The 20,108-nt window shown below is 38.0% G+C and overlaps 1 protein-coding gene across 1 annotated transcript in view; it reads right to left on the bottom strand.

Annotated features, from left to right (window-relative positions):
* GTF2H1 (general transcription factor IIH subunit 1) overlaps window positions 1-20,108 on the bottom strand; it is a 34,676-nt gene that overhangs the window by 10,534 nt on the left and 4,034 nt on the right. Inside the window, exons 2-11 of the mRNA XM_014851141.3 lie at window positions 15,369-15,537; window positions 11,859-12,051; window positions 10,863-11,028; window positions 9,555-9,648; window positions 8,045-8,194; window positions 7,827-7,906; window positions 4,127-4,254; window positions 3,927-4,014; window positions 756-844; window positions 245-362 (exon numbers count right to left, since the gene is read on the bottom strand). Of these exons, the coding sequence (XP_014706627.1) occupies window positions 245-362; window positions 756-844; window positions 3,927-4,014; window positions 4,127-4,254; window positions 7,827-7,906; window positions 8,045-8,194; window positions 9,555-9,648; window positions 10,863-11,028; window positions 11,859-12,051; window positions 15,369-15,522 (1,260 nt within the window). The 5' untranslated portion in view covers window positions 15,523-15,537. The remainder of the gene's footprint in view (window positions 1-244; window positions 363-755; window positions 845-3,926; window positions 4,015-4,126; window positions 4,255-7,826; window positions 7,907-8,044; window positions 8,195-9,554; window positions 9,649-10,862; window positions 11,029-11,858; window positions 12,052-15,368; window positions 15,538-20,108) is intronic.

Here is a 20,108-nt window from a genome sequence, read left to right as displayed (position 1 = left end):
ACTGTGTATATAGAAAGAAAAAATTAGCAGTCATAAACTCATTTTATTTTTCATTATCATCTTCAGATGCTTCTTGAATATGCCAAATACTTCTTCTCCCTACTTCTTGATTTTTTCAATTTATTCAGCAGGAATATGTCTTTAAACTCAATTAAAATATTAGTTGTATAGTTCAATTTGGTTGTGCTCATAAACTGAGGAAATATCTGGGAATTCTGGTTTTCAAACAGTACAAGTCACCTACCTGAGTTAATTTGGGTGCATAAGCTTCCATTTCTTGTCTAATACTTTGAAAAGAATTAATAATGTCCTGACTTGTTGCATACTGTAGTGACTGGATTGGAGTTGGACCATGATAATACCTGAAGGTTAGCAAAGAAGAAAGAAATTACTGACCACACAAAATAAAGGTGCTCAACGTTTATCTTTCAAATATTTTAGCAGTCTCAATACAATATTCTCGCCAAAGCAAAAAACGATAACATAGTTGAAGAAATTTCAAAAAAATAATTTAGTTTCTATATGGGCAATAAGAAGAAAACAGCACAGAGCGCCAAAATTTATTTTCCGGGCTTTGATCATTTAGGATCCTTTCCTGAGATGCACAAAGTAAATTTTTATGGAGAAAAGATACTGTACTTTCATGGTAACAAAATTATTAAAACTTGAGTGCTACTCTTGCAGAATAAATTCTGCAATGACTTGTGTTATATAACTATTCTGCCTCAAGTTAATTTAATATTGACCAAACTTACCTATCTGACTTCTTGAGGTTTAGTGCAATCGTTTTTATGGAATTATTTTTTCCCAAGTCTTCATATTCAATGGACTCTTGTAACTTCGCCTATAATTATTAACACAGCACTTTTTATTGTGACTTTCTCTTATGAAAGTAATGAACATGACTGGAAAAGTAACACTGTACAGAGGGTAAAATATGAAGTCTCCCCACCACGAGCTTCACTTCCTAGAGATGGCTGCTCCTCAAATAGCCGAACCCATTTTCTCACCAACCAATCAACATACTAAATATTATCGAACTTCTCACTTTTGACAATCTGGTAGGTGCAAACATGTATTTTACTATTTCCCCCCAATAATCTAATTTTATTACATGTATTGCAAATACTTTTTCTACCACTTTGGTGTTTTTCAGCCTTAATTACTCCCTTTTTGCGTATTCTCCTGTAGATTAATCTTTTGCTTAAATCTTTGATCCACTTGGAATTAATTTTGTTTCGGTTTGTTTTTTGGTGAGGAAGATTGTCCTTGAGCTAACACCTGTGCCAGTCTTCCTCCATTTTGAATGTGGGACCCTGCCAGAGCGTGGCTGATGAGCAGTGCTAGGTCTGCACCCAGGGTCTGAACCTGTGAGCCTTGGGCTGCTGAAGTGGAGTGCATGAACTTAACCACTATACCCCCGGGCTGGCCCCTGGAATTTATTTTGGAATACGGAGTGCAGTAGGGAGTCTGAGTGTCCTTTTACTAAATTATTAACTAGTCCTCCTAACACCATTTGTAGAATAATCTGTTTTTTCCCACTGATTCTGAAATTCCATATTTAACATACATATTTAATTCCTCTATGTATTTGGGTTTACTTTTGGACTCTTTATTTTGGTTTTACTAATCTGTTTTCTCCTGGGCTAGTAACAAACTGCTAAATTTCTATAGCCTTGTAATAAAAACACGTTAATTATAAAGACACTTGAAGAAAACCTATGTAAACATTTGTGAAAATAATTTTACAATATTTCATCCTCTACATTACTAAGAAATTTATCTGGTCAACTCTAATCTGTAGCTACCAAGACTAGGATCAAGGCATTTATTAAATATATCTCAAAAAAAGATCAATTTGAAAACTTTTTATTATAAATTGTCCCTATTTTAAGAGTCTGAATAGTCCCCTTGTGGCATAGGAACAAATCTGACTGCAGCATGATATTCAGAGTAACATATTAATGAGTTCCACCTTACCTAGACACGGCTTAAGTTTCTACCGCTTTCCCAACTCTATACCCTCAGCCAACTTCAAGGCATCCTGATGTCTTCACCACCTTGCACATACGTCAAGCTCAGTTCCACCCCTGCCATTGCCTTATCTAAGTCATGTCCCTGCCTAGCCTCCCATAATAATCCCAATCCAAAACTTATGCCAAGGCCTAGTTAGATCACTGACTTTCACCCTTAACTGAAAGCTCCACAAATTTCAGGACTCTATTATTACTTCTGAATCTCTCACTCTATAAAACCCTTTGCAGAACACGTGTAGACAACTACTGACTTGAAAGACTATCTAGATCAGCATTTACTATTGCACACTGTGAAAATTCACACAAACAGTGATTTTTCACAACTCTCTCACTACCAGGAATCAAGAGTACTTAGTGCAACAGTACAGTCACGTGCCGCCTAACAATGTTTCTGTCAGCTACGGGTGGCATCTATGACAGTGGTCCCATAAGATTAGCACCATACAGCCTAGGTGTGCAATAGGCCATACCATCTAGGTTTGTGTAAGTGTACTCGATGAGGTTCACACCATGAAATCCCTGACTACGCATTTCTCAGACTATCCCTTTTAAGTGACATGACCACATTGCAAAGAAAACTATCACTTCCTAGATTCCTTTAACATCTCTCTATAACCTACATTTTAGTTCCACTTTTCTTAGTTCAGAAAAGATATATCTTACTGGCTTTGTTAATTTTAAAGGTGTATATGCCTATAGAAACACATTGTTACTGAAATACATGAAATATGGTATAAGACTCACCCATAATCCCTTTAGAGAAAGATAAACATTTAGTATATTCTTTTAAAGGCCTTTTGTTTTTTTACATGTAGAATTATATCATACAGCCTCTTCTGCGAAGTCTTTTTATTTTACTTTTATTCTCTTTGGTTTCTATTGTAAATAACAGAATTACTATATTTTTAAATTTCGTTTTCTAATTATTCTTTTAATTTTCTTACCTACAGACACTAAACTCTCTGAGGACAAGAACTCTGTCTTATTCACGTTGTTTCCAACCACCTAATACAATATTTTAGCCAACTCAAAAATAGTTTCTTAAATTTAACTTTTCATGAACTGAACTATTATTATGGTATACGTAAACTCTCTTTAATCCAATATATCACTAATCCTTCTGAAATCATTAATGGCTGCATCAGTCTCCACTGTATGATGTACCACAGATATTAGGATGTCTGTTTCTTTATAACACTGTAATGAGTATTTGTATGCAAATATTTGTACGTAACTCTTTAAAAATAAACATCTACAGTGGAATACTGTCCAGATGTGGAATTAAGGCCATAAACCTTTAAAATTTTAATACACATTGCCTGATTGCCCTCTAACAAAGCTTTATAATTTATTTTTATAATCAGGGAGGGAGGAACTTAAAAAAATCGAGGGACAGAGTAGCTTGGCAAAGTTGCAGGGAAAGAAGGAATATGCAAGTAGAAAACTCTGTTCATACTCCCCCATACCCAAGTGATTTCTTCCATATTTAATGAGAAGACATTTACAGCTCTGACATGCTAGGTTTAATATGAGGGCCAAATCCTATCTTTTTAAATCATATACACAAATCTTTAGCTTTTCTTTCTGTCACACTGCCTTCGTTGAATACTCTTTTCCAGAAAACTATATGTTTTGTGTGTATGTGTACATGTGAAGGAAAAAAAAAAACTAATGAAGAGCAATTAACAGGTTTGAGTCCATGGAAAGTTGGCTGGCAAGCCAAAATTGAGGAAGTGCTCTTTAAAACGTTCTACAATTTAAGCCAAATGCTTAATGTCTTGGTCAGAAGAACTGAGTCATTTGAAATAAGGCTCAATATAGAGTACTAGCAATTATATAAGGTATCTGGAGAAACCTGAGCCCTAAATGGTCCCGACTTTTTACCCATACCCTTTTGACTGCTGGCTGAAAGCTGTCTGCATCTCCGGAATTTCCATCGATGCCGCTGGGCTCACCATTTTGTTCATTTTGTGCTTCTCTTAAAACAAATGAAAAAAAAGTAATGTTAAAAACCACAAGCAGAACACCACCACAACTCATCTGGCTCTCTTGGAAAGCACAGTTACCACACCTGTGCGTGTATACTTAACTGTTTCCTGAGACCTGCTGCCAGGACCATGGCACTGTGATGGTTAAACCTCTTGATGATGGCAGCATTACTATTCTCCTTTATGGATTTAGAATTAGAAGTGGATGGCACAGAGGAAATGCCATAGCCCTATGAGAAATAATTTAGTAGATTAAAAATCAAAGTAAGTTTCTGGTTTTCCTATCTGAGAGACATGCTTAGTTGAAAAAATTTTCTGGATGACAGGACTCCATTAATTCTGAGCAGTACTAAATATTTACAGGTAAACATTTTAAAATAAGTGACATTATACACAAAAAATTAAGAAATATCATTAACTTCTTTTAGCATCACAAAAAAATCATCTTAAACTGCACTTTTTTAAAGAGCAATTTTGGATCTAGTTAGCAAAATATTAAATGAAGGAATAGAATACACTGGAAAAAAGCAAGGACTCTGGAGTCAGATAGATATGGATTTAAATTCTGGCTTTATCATTTTTCCAATATTAGTCCAGGCAAGTTAGTCAACTTTTCCAAGCTCCATAAAATGGGACAGTGGAGAATTAAATGAGATAATATTTTTAAATATGTACTGACTGCATGCTACATGCTAGGAGCTGTAGATAGAAAGCTAGTAAGACCTTGTGCCAAAGGAGCCAAAATACTAGTTAGTGGGATGCCAGGCTGTAAGCCAGTGCACACAGTTAAGACTTATAGGTGCTATGAGAGAGGAAGTGGTCCATCTCACTGGAGGAGAGGAGAGATAGATTTGAAAAAGCTTCACAGAGCCTTGTAAGATGAACAGTTGCTTGCAAGGCAGCCATGGAGACATTTCCGGGAGAGGAAACTGCTTAAACAAACGTATAGAAGCAACATGATACAGTTGTGTCATCAGTTTGTATGTAGTTCAGTATACCTGGTGGGTCAGGAATTGGTGAGACGTAAGGCTAAAGAGGTAAACAAAGATTACAGAAAGACTCATATGCCTTTTTACTGAGGCCTAATACATGCCATGTGCTGGGAACAGACCAGTAAACAAGTCAGCCTTATGGAATTTATACTCTACTGAGAGAAGACTGACAACTGACAAGTAAAATAAGATAAAAAGACCACTTTTGAAAGTGACAAACGCTATAAAGAAAATAAAGAGGGTGATATGATGTAGTGACTGGATTGGGAGAAGCTACTTTAGACAGGGAGGTTGCAGGAGATCTCTCTGAAGTGACATTATAACAGATGTCTAAAAGATGGGTAGAAGCTAGTTAGGTAGAAGAGCAGGAGGCAACAGCAAGTGCAATGACCCTGAAGTAGAAAAAGATTGGAATGCACCTGAAAGATGGCCATTGTGTCTGGAACACAAATGAGTACAAGTGGCCCAAACTGAAGTAGAAGCAAGCAGAGGCCAAATCAGGAAGTCTTGTAGGAGTTTTGATGTTAAGTTCAGTGAGAAGCCACTGAAGAGTTTTACACAGGGAGTATGATGATCTGATTTATAACTCTGACTGCTAGGGGAGAATAAACTATAGGGAGCAAAAACGGAAACAGGAAGATCAATTAGAAGGCTAATGCAAGCAATCAAAGCAAAGATGGTGTCAGCCTAAGAGCAAGAGATGCAAGTGTCTGTGAAGACAGAGATGCGGACAGATCAGAGACGGCTTGTAGAGGACTCGCTGATGAACCGAATGTTGGGCAGGAAGGGAGGGGGGGAATCAAGGAGCCTTCTAGGTTTTGGTTTGAGCAACTGAGTCTATGGTAATGAATTTTTTTACTGAGAGAATGAAGAGCCAGGGAGAAACAGGCTTATGAGGATGGGAATCAAACACTCCATTTTGGGCATGTTATGTTGAGGTATCTGTGAAATATCTAAGTGAAGATAACAAATAGGCAGATGGATAAATGATTTTGGAGTTCTGGAGTTAGACAGACTTGGGCTATTTGGGATTCATCATTACATAATTAGTACTTAAACCGATGGAATGGAGAGAATGTACTCAGAAGGAAGCTCAAGACCATATCTCGGGACAGTTACAGCAACTAGAGGTAAGAGTAGAAGAAGAGGCACCAAAGGAAAAATTGAATCAACCAATATTTCTATTAAGGGGGCTGGTTACATATCCATACAAAGGAATACTATGCAGGCACTAAAAAAACTGTAGGTAATAACAGTAATCCCTATTACTCATTGAGCAATTACTATGTAGCAGGCTCTTTTAACTCTTGCAGCAGTTCCATAAGGTCAGCATCTTTTTTTTTTGCATCTTTTAAATTGAGTATAATTGACATATAACAATGTGTAAGTTTAAGGTGTACAATGTGTTGATTTGATGCATTTATGTATCACAATATCATTACCATTGTAGCTAATACCTCTATCGTGTCACATAATTACCATGTCCTTTTTGTGGTGAGAACAACTAAGGTCTAATCTTTTAGCAACTTTGAAGTTTTATAACACAGTGTTGGTGACAGCACTGTGCATTGGATCCCCAGAACTTATTTATCTACTAGTTGCAAGTTTGTACCCTTAAACATCATCTCCCAAATTTTCCTACCCTCTTTAAGGTCAGTACTATTAACCTCATTTTATAAGAAAACTAGGCTTAGAAATGTTAAAAAGTGACAGAGTCTAAGACAGGTAGTTTGGTTTTAAAGTCTATTTACTTAACTATGGTATATTTAGCCTGGACTGATATTGATAATAGGTAAAGTGAAGAAGAAAGTTACACACGTGCATGTACAATATACCATCAATTTTATTTTTGAAAAAAAGCACTAAAAGTTTTCTCCCATCATATTAAGCTGTATCTCTAAGCTTCACTAAGTTTCATTTTCTCAGGATGATTAAAGAGGGCCACATTTGTAATGTGTTGAGATTCACCATTACCGAGAAGACACTTGAATTTCATTAAGTAAATGACTCACCTGGGCAACAGAGATCATTAAATTATAAAAATTATTTATAATTTAGACTGTAGGACAAAATTTAATATTGGTTTCCTCACCTGGAGAGTACATATACTAAAATAAAAGGAAAAACAGAAAAAAGATAGGAAAGCATGAGCATGTGTATGTGGCTAGCAGAGGAGCCAAAAGAAGGGGAAGAAAATGAAAATCGAAGCGTATGAAAAGAGTAGTGAGGAAGGCAGGTTCCTGGCCTAGGAGACAGAGGCAAAGATGGAACTAGCCATGCTCAGAAGGGAGTGCTTCTTTCTCCAGGAAGCCTGGCCTCATGACGCGGAGCTAGGCAGGTCATACCTGATGGTCTGGCTGTTGAAACACGCTGGGGCTAGCGTGGGGTAAAGGTCATCAGGGTGCTCAAGGTTTGGCAAATAAGAGGCAATCAATGAATGTTTGTTATCTTTTCCTTGTCTACTAATACTTATCTACGTTTCTTTAGATGAATGTTAGCTAGAGCATAAAGCTGGACTCACCAACATGTTAAGCTTTCATTACTATATAGAGAACTGATGACGGGAGAGCTAGAAAATTCTTTTAAAAAAGTTTTAGCAACTCATACAGGAATTTTAAGTTCTCCAAGGTGATTTTAATAGCAAACAGTGCTACTGAAAAGCACTTCTGATAAATCACTCCAAATAACAATATTCTGTTTTACACTCTCACAAGTGGAACATTTACACTTAAAGCAATTTTAAAACTATAAAAATGTTGAAGATGAGGAAAAGACTGTTTTCTCTCATAAATCCTTTTACTACTCCTTACCTCATCTAATGGTTTATCTTCCAAAGCTGTCAAATCAAGTAGTGGGTTTTTCACTCCTAATGAAACCATTGTTTTTAACCCTAGAAAAATCAATGAAATAAAAAGAGGATCAAGTCTTACCTTCCTCAGAAATTAAAAAAAAAAAAAATTCACTAACAGCACTAATGACTAGAGAGCAGAATATTAAATGCTAGTGTGTGTCAGGGATAAACAGTTACCTTTTTCATCTATTTTGGCACATTCTGCAAAGAGGTCCTTTGACCCCGTATTCAGCCGGTCCCTGTGAAAATAATGGGACTGAAAAAAACGTGTCCAGAATTCCTTTTCTGTCATGTTGTGGGGAACATTTTCTGCATATTTCATTTTTACTGTGGAGGAAAAAAACCATAATAATTACATACTAAATTTCCTTTTCTTAAAACCTCTCAAATTAGTTCAAATATAGACTAACAGCAAAAACTAGATTATGAACCTGCTCAAATTTATATTCTGCACATAATTATCAGTTGTAAATATGAATATAACTTGATAGGTTAGGGGACACGCTACCTTTATGAATCTTAACAAATTACAAAAACCTTCTTTAGCAACAAGAGAATGAACAGGTTTCGAAGTTTTAGTAAAAATACCAAGAGTCTTGGAGTCAGACCTGAGTTTGCTTGTTTGATGATTTATGTATGTGTGCTTTCACTCCAAAGCACTGTGTTAGGTGCTGGGGAAATAAATACCTCCAACTCACTTGGACTAGCAGTTCAGCACTCCAGAAGCCCAGAGTCCAATGAGCAAAGAGGTTAAAAGCATGGTCTCTTGAGCCAGAGAGCCTAAATTTAAAATTCTAGGTCTGCCACGTACTTTTGTGTGATCACAGGCAAATTATTTCACCTCTCTGCACCTTGGTATCCTCATATGTAATGTGCAGGGAATAACAGTACCTACTTCATAGGGTATTTGTGATGATTAAATGAATCAATATACAGAAAGGCCTTAGAGTTGTGCCTGGCACACAGTAAATACTATGCAATTATATCAAAAGATATGAAAATAATTACATTACAATGTGATAACTCTTTGAAGCAGTCACAAGGCCCTACAGAAGGAAAGGGGGGGGAGGCTTATATCTGCCCAAGGAAGTCAGGATTTTATAGAGATGGCATGAAGCAATGCTTGAGCGGAGTCCTGTGGGAGAGACATGTTTCCTAAGGAAAAAGGGGCAGAAGTGAGGAAGGGGGAAAAGAGAACACTATATGGTTTAAGAGAGCAGTGTTTAGTCAGAAGTATGACCGAAATAGTGGCTCTCAGCCTTGGCTGCACGTCATAAATCACTAAGCCCAGGGTCAAGACGTTTATACTTTTAGAATGGTTTATACAAGGGAAATGATTTGTGGGTTAGAAAGGTCACTCTGGAGGCAGCACGGAGGATGATCTGAGTTAGTGCTATAGAGAGATTCATTCACGGTGCCTCTGGAGCATGTCATCTTACTCAGGCATGCTGAAGGGTAAATAAAGTTTAAGAACCACTGATGGAAAGAATGGGAAAGTCATCGTACCAATGAATTGATGACAGCACATCATATATTGAACACTTAATGTCTACCATATGTCAGGCACTGGGTAAAGTACATATTTTATTGCACTTGATCAGGAATAAAGTTTTTGTTTTTCATTAATATATTAGTGAATTCATCCAAACAAATATTTTAACTATCTGGAAGAATTGATTCTTCTTACCTGCTGGATAGGTCCTAAATATGGACTCAATTATATCAGAAGTTAAATTGTATCTCAGACCATTACATCCATCTGTTTGGGGCCGGACATCAGCCTAAAATAAAGACCACATCCATATATATATATTTGTTAGAATATTGGGTGAAGATGTCTAAGCACCCAACAGACACTGGACAAAGGTGGAAGAACGGACCTTCTGAATGAACTCATCTTTACTTTTGGCATAGACAGGCTCAAAGAAGCCTGGCCTGGTTTCACATAATCTTTGTAACCTTTAAAATCTGCTTCCTTGAAAATCCAACACAGTCAAATGGGCATGCTTAAGTGTGGCCAAGGGCAGACAGCTAGTGGAGCTTTTTTTTTGAGGAAGATTAGCCCTGAGCTAACATCTGCTGCCACTTCTCCTCTTTTTGCTGAGGAAGACTGGCCCTGAGCTAATATCCATAGCCTTCTTCCTCTACTTTATAGGCGGGACGCCTACGACAGCATGGCCTGTCAAGTGGTGCCATGTCCGTACCCGGGATCCGAACCGGCAAACCCCAGGCCACCAAAGCGGAACGTGCGCACTTAACCGCTGCACCACCGGGCTGGCCCTGCTAGTGGATAGTGGAGCTTTAACATAAAACTTGTACAGTTATCAAAACCACCATAAACACTGGTTACTAAATTATTAGACAAGCATTATTTGACCAGTTTCTTTAGGAAAAAGTCTTATTAACTCAATTCACTACTAAGCACCCCATAAGACGTCAAACATATAACTGATACTGAAATTTTTGTTAAATGTATAAATACTGCTTTGGTTCCACTAGAGTACAGACTGACTGAATCCTACATTCTAATTACACGGGTAAGGAATTCCCAGTTTTTCTCTAAGATATATTTTATAAATCTTACTTTTTCTATAATATGATGGTCACTATACATTTAACTTTGCATTATAAGTAAAATACAGCATTCATAAAATAAGGTATCAGAAAGCTTTCAATTTAAAAGTATTAGGGGAAATAAGTATTAGCCCAATTGCTAAAAGATTCTCCTTCAAAAGTCCATTTGATTTCCAACATGCTAGGGTCAAGTCCAAAAGCCAAAAGAAAGAACAAAAAAATATAACTTGCAAAAAGAAATTTAAAAAATATGGTATGTATTTTTAAAATGCTTGAGAAGAATACCATCGATACTGAAGTATCCATTAACTTACTTTAAGGAAATGCTAAATTTTACAAAAGAAATGGTATTGTTAATATACATATTAGCCTTTTCTTTTCTTTTTTTTTTTCCCTTCAGAATTCTAGAAGGGTCACATACCAGAAATGCTGCAGAAATGCCAACATCCTGCTTATGATTAGATGTGGAAGAACTCTCCGCTGCATTCCCGTTTAAACGATTGGCCCAGAATTCCTCAGCACTGATCACCTGACTCACGACAAGGTCTTTATAAAGCTGAAACAGAACAGGATCCTCTTGCAGCATTCTGGTGACAGAATATATGCATATATTGAACTTCTGGAGTAAAACACCATTTAGGTAACATTTTTAAAAGACTTTAACAACATGAAACACGGGAACACAACTTTCATTTTGTGATGATTGAGCAGCAGAGATCATTAAGTTCATCTGCTAGTAATTAAAAGCAAAAGAACATTTTTGGAGGAACACATGAAGTGGCAAGTCTGAACTCTTTGAGGGCAGGGACTGTGTCCTATTCATCTCTGTATCCCAGTGATACAAAAGTCACTGTGTTTGTATTTGTACTGCACTGTATTCTCTTTCACAAATGAAGGTGAATGTGAAGAGGGGAGGTACACTTGAGATTTTCCAGCAACTAATTTTCATGGTGATAAGCACTTGGAGCCATAAGCACAGATGGCCTGAAAGGTATCAGTGATGGAATAATTCAGCTTATCAGAAATTCTCATTACTTTACTTGCTTTCTCAACTTTTTTACAGGTTTCTTATTCACAAATACACTTCTCATGGTTTAGTATCTTTATCTTCCCATGACAGAACCCGGAAAAGGAATGAAGGGACCTTAGCATCTTCGAATCTCAGTTCTGTTCTAATCAAGCGTTAGGCTTGAGGCAGTTAATTCAACCTCTGAGTTTACACATTCCCATTTGCCCAAAGCCAAAGAGCTAGTTTAAGATGCTAAAGGTGAGAACCAAACACAGAAGGAAAGATACTAAGCCCATAGTTTATGGTTTTACACTACTGAAGCAGAAGGGGTGAGAAATAAGCTATTATTCTACTGGGAGACTGGAGAGAACCTAGTATCTCTTAAAAGCTTTTCTTTTCCTCCTTCACCTGTTCTTCTCTTCCAGTTCTTTATTTGCTTTCCTCTTGAATTTGGGCAGCAGCTGCTGAAGAAGGTCCTTCACTGCATCTCGCTCTTTCACTGCTGTGCTTTCATTGGAAAAATGGAAGTTAGTTGTGTCCCCTGCATGCAGGACCAGCTGAAGCTGAATTTTAGCTTTTCCTTCTGGACTGATTTTCTGGCCTAAAAAGAAGCATGAGGCTAATTAGATAAGGACACTCACACTGTAGAAAGTACCATACCATAGGTTACTTCTGCCCCCAAGAAAATTCAGGATTCCTCCGGGCTTTAGCTACCCTGTTCTAATCTTGATGCTTTTGCAGAAATACGCTCTTCTCAAATAATCCCATATAACCAGAGCATGGTTCAGCAAACCCACTGCTAACACTCTGCTTCCTCTGCAGTATTCTTTCTGTGCGGCACTTCTCACCCACGGCTTCCACCTCCAGATACTAACAGGCTTTTGTTTCCATTCAACTGGGGAAGATCTCTTAAAAGTTTTCTAGACAGCAAACTAGGAGCCCAGAATCTACCCTGAAGAGCTGCCTCCAATCAACATTATCATTAATAAAACAGATGTGTCACGATTCAAAAACTCCAAAACACAGCCGTGGCTTATTCACTAATTGCAAAGGAAAATAGGTAATTTTACATTTGAGAGATCTGGTGTCACCACTTTAACCAAGTGATCAAATTTAGCCTCATTAAAAGCGGGACAACCTGACACTATGGGCTTTCTGAGGTGATAGAATAGGAAGTAGACACCACCACCTATGCGTTGTCCTTGCTGAAAACATGTAACTTGGGTATAATCAAGCCCGTAGACCTGACTTTCAATTTATAAGAGAGACAGCTATACAGGGATAAATTAAACAAAACCTTGAGGAGACAATCAGACATTATCAGAATGTGTGATATTCTACAAGCCTATACTCTTAAAGAAGAGACTAAGGAGACCATAACTACATACATGAACTGAGATTGCATATTGGTTAAAAAAAAAAATCACAGCTATAAAAAACGCTACTGGGGGGCCTGCCTGGTGGCATAGTGGTTAAGTAGGAACACTTCATTTTGGCGGCCCAGGGTTTGCAGGTTTGCATCTTGGGCATGGACCTATACACTGCTCATCAAGCCATGCTGTGGTGGCATCCCGTATACAAAATGGAGGAGGAATGGCACGGATGTTGGCTCAGGGACAACCTTCCTCACACAAAAAGAAGACGACTGGCAATGGATGTTGGCTCAGGGCCAATCTTCCTCACCAAAAAACAAACAGGCACTATTGGGACAACTGGGGAAATGTTAACAATGGTCTGGATATTATCATTAAAATTTTCTTGGTGTGATACTATCATAAGCAGTCAAAATGTAGGCCCACATAAAGAAAGCAAATATGGCAAAATAACTGTAGTATTCCGGTGGGATACATTATACAGATTATACATGGTACCATTCTTTAAATTTTTCTGTAACTTTGAAGATTTTCATAATAAATTGAGGCTGGAAAGGTCAAAACATACCTATACAATGGAGAACTTGTTTTCTTAATGAGTGGGCCTCATCGCAACAGTAGAGCTTGTCTTCTTCATATGGGAAACAGATGGGGGGGGCTTTCTCCCATTAAGTGGGTGACTCATGGTAGTGTGAACATGCCGCCTAGAGCTCTCAGCCCAAACCAACCTAACCCTAAATAAACAAAACTTTTTCAATGAAGATGATGCTTCCAGACCAATAGTTTAGATGGAATATCTTATTGCCCAAAGTAGCAATACGAAGCAATTTACATTGTCAGCCTGCCTATTTCATTACCCCATTCCTCCAAAAAAACTATCACTCCTTTCTAGGCATCTTTTCTATCACTGCTTTATCCTTGCTGCGTCCTATATCTTGCCTCTGACAGACCTAATTCTGAAGCTTTTTAACTAATTAACTTAAATTGCTGATTTTCACCTTAGTAACTTATTACTGACAACTTTCAATGGTTCTTTCAGAAATGGGCATTCTTTCAAATATTCAACTTAAAATGAAAGCTGATCTGGTGCGGATCTAGATTTGGACATGCTCTCCTCCCCAGTAGCTGAGAATGGCCAAAAAATAGGAGAGAGTCATACTCTTTACTGTGTGCTGTCAGTATCACAAGCAGGGTGAGTTTTGCAAAGCTATAGGGCCAGCTTCCTGTTTAGTTTAAGAGAAATGCTAATACAGGCACTTCCTAATTTATGAGCCTATTGTAGTACAAACGTCTGTTTGTAAGACTATTATTAGGAACTTGGTGAGGCATTTTTCCACAGAAGCAAAGTTTTAATAGGAGGTAATATTTACCAGGACAGTGGACAAAAGACTAGATAGCTTAGGCAGTACTGAATTATGACGAATTTTAAACAGTATTTCCTTTAGAAAATTAAGATTTTAAGTTATTTCAGAAGAGAAAGATGAAGATTTTGGTATTTCCCGCAGCAAAGTAGAAGTAAGTCCTTACGGCAACTGTTCATACACAAAGGACATTTGTAAATTGAGTACTTGCAAACTGAGGGCTGTCTATTTTTCAAGGTGTCCCGTTCCTTGACATCTATACAGGATTTTATCTAGGAGAAGAATCTTAGATCTAGGAAAGTAAATGAATCCATATGAACGGTTACAGTTAAGACACCACAATTTGTCATGGGTCTTGTTGCCCAGAGGTCTCTTCTATCCAAAATCTTTAGTTAGGTGAACTGTAGAAATGCCTTTCAGAGTAAAGGTTCTAAACCCCAGGATTCACTTGGTGCTTTCAAACCTAATTATTACTGAGCCACAAAGTACCACACCCTTTGGGTAATAAACTCAAAGTTAACTGTGCAAATTTGGAAAGACAAGGGGTTGTGATGTTTGCCTTCATACCTGAAAATCTTAAGAAGAAAATGGATATAAAAATACTATGCTCTATATTACTCTGATCTACATTCAGTATAAAACTGAGTCTATCTTCTCAACAGATGATGGCCACATAAGCAAAGATTAGACAACTTGCTTAAATGATATAATTTTATTCAAGGGCAATCTGGCATCATCTATCAATATTTTAAATGCATGAACCATTTGAACCAGTAAATCTACTGCAGGGCTGTATCCCATATCCATAACCCATAAAGATATCAGTGCACAAATATATGTGCAACATAGTTTGCAATAACAAAATTCTGGAAACTTCCTAAATGTCCTTCAACAGAGGACTGGTTAAATATATGATTGTACATCTATTCAGTGGAGTACTACGCACCTCTTGAAAGAAGGTACGTGGAGATCTTTACATGAGGTAGATTTTCACATGTAAAGCTGTATACACTCTATTATTAAGTGGAAAAGGTAGGTTATAGAATAATACATATTCAGTGATTCCACTTGGTAATTATTTCTATATGGTTGGTTTTTCAGACATTATAATATAAAACCCAGAAAGACTGTATAAGCAATCTTCTGACACAATTACTAAAAAATATGACATACATCAGACCTACATTTAATATCCGCATACATATGGCTGATTGTAAATCTGTCTTTGCCTTCAGGTGCCCAGGCAATTCTTTCTGCCATGAGGTACAGAGCTCCATCCTGCTTCTTCTGACGCACCTTCTTCACAACCAGCAGAACTTCTTCAGATGAAGTTGCCATGATGGGTACAAGGCGCTAACAGAGACAAAAAGATTTCACATTCCAGTCAGGGTCAGATTTGTTGACTTCTAGAGTCACTTCCAAATCTAAAACCTAAACTAATAATAATGAGGAAAAAAGTCTCTTCCTTCACTCAAAATTGAAGATAAAATCATATGGCATTATTCCCTTAAAATCAAATTTTATTTTGCTCATACTATAGGTGTGAATTTATACAACACTTACAGTTTATAACATTTGGTGGTTTTTTTTCTTTTAAATTTTTTATTGAGTTAATGATAGGTTACAATCTTGTGAAATTTCAGTTGTACATTATTGTCTGTCGGTCGTGTTGTAGGTGCAACCCTTCACCCTTTGTGCCCACCCCCCACCCCCCTTTCCCCTGGTAGCCACTAATCTGTTCTCTTTGTCCACATGTTTAACACACTTGGCGGTTTTAAAAACATTTCCACATATGCTAATCAGAGTATTTTCACTTTCCTCAGTTATATTCGTAAATCTCAAACGCATGATCTGACAACAAATATGTGGTCTTTAATCTATATTTAAAACTGTAGAACTTAAGAATTATACATGACCCTATTGAATATTTAAGTTCAAATTTGTTTCCACTGAAACAACTAAGACCCACAGGGTTTGCGTGACCTTCACAGAACCACTCTGAGCTGAAACCACACCCACGTTTCCTGATTCCTGGTCTAAGTTTCTTCCTGTGTGCTTGAAAATAAAACTGAGAGAATTTAATACTTAACACTTCACATGCTATTTTTCCCATCTTTTTTTTTTTTTTTTTCCTTTTTCTCCCCAACGCCCCTCGGTACATAGTTGTGTATTCTTCGTTGTGGGTTTTTCTAGTTGTGGCATGTGGGACGCTGCCTCAGCGTGGTCTGATGAGCAGTGCCATGTCCGCGCCCAGGATTCGAACCAACGAAACACTGGGCCACCTGCAGCGGAGCGCGCGAACTTAACCACTCGGCCACGGGGCCAGCCCCTATTTTTCCCATCTTTTAACAATCAAATGTCTTCAACTGCTCTCCATGTTTTAGCCAAGGATTCATTCGTATATGGCTAACTCCATACCTGGGAAACAGCATGGACCTTCCTCCCCACTGGTCCCCAGTCCTGGGAATCTTAAATGCCCAACCCAAATCCTAGAGCTTGAGCATAGCTGTCTGGAATATATGGCTGAAAAGGACACTGAGGCTGTCTGGGCTCAACAGGAAAGATGCCCTGATTGATGGTGATGTCTGCCATGGGCTGGGATGGGGAAAGTGGTAACACAAATGCTACACATATGCCATTTCTGGTGAAGTTATGACTTTAGTCTTCATTGCCAAAAGGACAATTTAAAAAATATTTTTAAAACATTTACTTCTTTAGGTATAAAGTATAATTTCAGAGAAGTTAGCATACTTAGGGGTCATAAGAATTAAATTTTCCCAGAGGAAACAAGTGAAGCTTTATTGAAACATTCTTCCAGGATGTTAAAACAAATGGGAACAAAGAAATACTGGATCTGCCATTATTTATTCAAAATAGTTGAGGAGGATTTCTTTTGTTTTTTTTTTTTAAGATTTTACTTTTCCTTTTTCTCCCAAAGCCCCCCCCCCCCCCCCCCGTACATAGTTGTATAATCTAGTTGTGGGTCCTTCCAGCTGTGGCACGGGGGATGCCGCCTCAGCATGGCCTGATGAGAGGCGCCAAGTCGGCGCACAGGATCCAAACCGGCGAAACCCTGGGCCGCCAAAGTGGAGCATGCCAACTTAACCACTCAGCCACGGGGCCGACCCAAGAGGAGAATTTCTCTTTGAACATAATAAGAAACTAAGCATTAGGAACAGTGTCAGGCATTAAAAATAATGGAAATCAGCAATTCTTGTATAAAGATATCTGAAAAATAAAAACTAATTCTTAAACCATCACTTCTTAGGATTAATGAAAAATACCACTGGAATAAAAAACTAGGATTTCTTGTTTACTCAGTGATTTAGAAATAAAAAAATATAAGTTATAGAAAGAAACCAGTGAAATCTGAATTTCTCTGAAGCTGAATTTTGAGTAGGCAGATCTTCCCTTTTATAGGTCTCCTTACAGGTTACTCCACCCAAAGAATGGAAAGGAAAAGGGTCAGTGTGAATACATTTATTCATTGTACCGAGCCAAGGAGTCTAGGTGCTATCCAAAGATGACTGTCAATAGTGATTTCTGCTTTTGAAGAGCTTCTAGTCCAGTGGGTGTGTGTTTTAGTGTAAACAAATTAGACTGTGTGAAATTCCAAAAGGGAGAAAAAAAATGTTCTGAATTAGGACTCAGAGGGAATTTCTTCACACAATAGCCTTTGTCAAAGGTTTGTCATGGATTTTTTTTAGGGCAATTAAAAAAAGTTCAAGTATAATTAACAAACTAACAACATGCATAGGTCTTAGGTGTTCTGTTTGATGCATTTTGACAATTGTGTATACCCACGTACCATTACCCAAAACAAGACAGAGAATATTTCCATCGACCCCCAAATTCCCTCATGCCCCTTTCCAGTCAATCTCTTCCTCCCACCCTCCAGCAACTATTTTCTGATTTCTATCACCACAGAATAGTTTTTGTCTGTTCTAGGAACTCATATAAATGGAATCAGGCAGTATATATTCTTTTGTCTCTGGCTTTTCACTTAACATGTTTTTTGAAACTCATCATATTGTTACATCTATCAGTAGTTTGTTATTTTTATCACCTTAGTTATGAATTTGTTCCTGAATGAGGAACTCTGACAGAAAAGGGAAACAGGCGTTACAGGCAAAAGGAATGGTTTGGGGCAACGGCTTGAGACTCTCTAGGAATGGTAAGTAGTCTGCTCAGGATGTAGCATAAACTTCATGATGGGGATCAGTAGGATACGAAGTTGGATGGTTAAAATGGAGGCAGATAGCAGAAAATACCACCCTATGTGGTAGACAACAGAAACCTCTAAAGACTTTTTGAATAAGGGAGTGATTTGTACTTTAGGAACTTAATCTGGGGACAATATGAGAGAGACTGAAGACAGGGACCAGAAAGGGTCTGAACCAGGCTGGTGGTAGTGAAAATGGAGAAGGGACAATGAGTACTGAGGAAGCAGGATGAATAGACATGGTAAGTACTGAAGGACGTGTCACAGCAGCATGCTCACATCCCACTTCTAAGCCTTACTAACATGAGTACAGTGGTGCCATTTATAGAATTAAATAGGAAAGAAAAACAGGTTTGAGGGGCCGGCCCGGTAGTGCAGCGGTTAAGTTTGCACGTTCCGCTTCTCGGTGGCCCGGGGTTCACCAGTTTGGATCCTGGGTGCAGACATGGCACCGCGTGGCAAAAGCCAGGCTGTGGTAGGCATCCCACGTATAAAGTAGAGGAAGATGGGCACTAATGTTAGCTCAGGGCCAGTCTTCCTCAGCAAAAAGAGGAGGATTGGCAGCAGTTAGCTCAGGGTTAATCTTCCTCAAAAAAAAAAAAAAGAAGAAAGAAAGAAAAACAGGTTTGCAAGTGAAGACCAGGAATTCAGTTCTGGACATGATAAGTGTGAGGTGCTGTTGAGTCATGCAGGTGGAGATAGTCTAATAGTATGTGGGCATTTGTAAATGTTGGAATGGAGCCTAAAAAGCTCAAAAACAAGAAGGGATTTAAAAAATCCCATAAACCCACAAACCTAATAGCAATTTCCTTAATTTTAAATTGTGCTTATCTCATCTGTACCCACCTTACAAATGTAATCACGAAGTACATCCAAGTTATCTGGTTTTCCACTTGCCATTGAAAATATTTCCCTATGTTGTTTTGCGACCTCTATTGTTTTGATAATATATACATCATATTATGATAAAGGGTTAAAATTCTTAAAATATAATATCATCTTTTAACTGATTTACTTATTTGATGCCTTCCTAAGATTTTAGAGGGGTACCGCCGCTTAAAGGTTGAAAACCACTGTTTTTTTTTTTCTTTTAAAGATTTTACTTTTTCTTTTTCTCCCCAAAGCCCCCCGGTACAGTTGACTATTTCTGGTTGTGGGTCCTTCTAGTTGTGGCATGTGGGATGCTGCCTCAGCGTGGCTTGATGAACAGTGCCATGTCTGAACTCAGGATCGGAACCAGCAAAACCCTGGGGTGCCGAAGCGGAGAGCTTGAACTTAACCACTCGGCCACGGGCCGGCCTTGAAAACCACTGTTTTAAAAGACTATTTAATAACATAAAAGATACACTGTTAGGTGATCAAAACAAGCAAAAAAGGGCATGTAGTTTGATTCCATATTCTTACATTTTTAAAAACCCATCTAAAATTTACTGAATGCTTAATAATCTGTGCCAGGCACTGGGCTAGGTTCTTTACAGGCATTATTTCATTCAGCCCCCAGTTAACGATTCTGAGGTAGGTTCTATTATTAGCTCCATTCTGCAGATAAAGGAAACTGGGTCTGAGAACTCAAGATGCTTTCCCAAAGTATTAAGGAAGTAGCAGAAGTGGGTTTGAATCTGGGTCAGTCTGACCTTGAGTTTCACTATGCTGTTTTGCAAATACATATGACTGGAGGGATATACACCCAATTTAATAGGGG

Source organism: Equus asinus, chromosome 20 (genome assembly GCF_041296235.1).
Source record: "Equus asinus isolate D_3611 breed Donkey chromosome 20, EquAss-T2T_v2, whole genome shotgun sequence".
NCBI lineage: Eukaryota > Metazoa > Chordata > Mammalia > Perissodactyla > Equidae > Equus > Equus asinus.
This window is presented reverse-complemented; position numbering and strand designations above follow the sequence as displayed.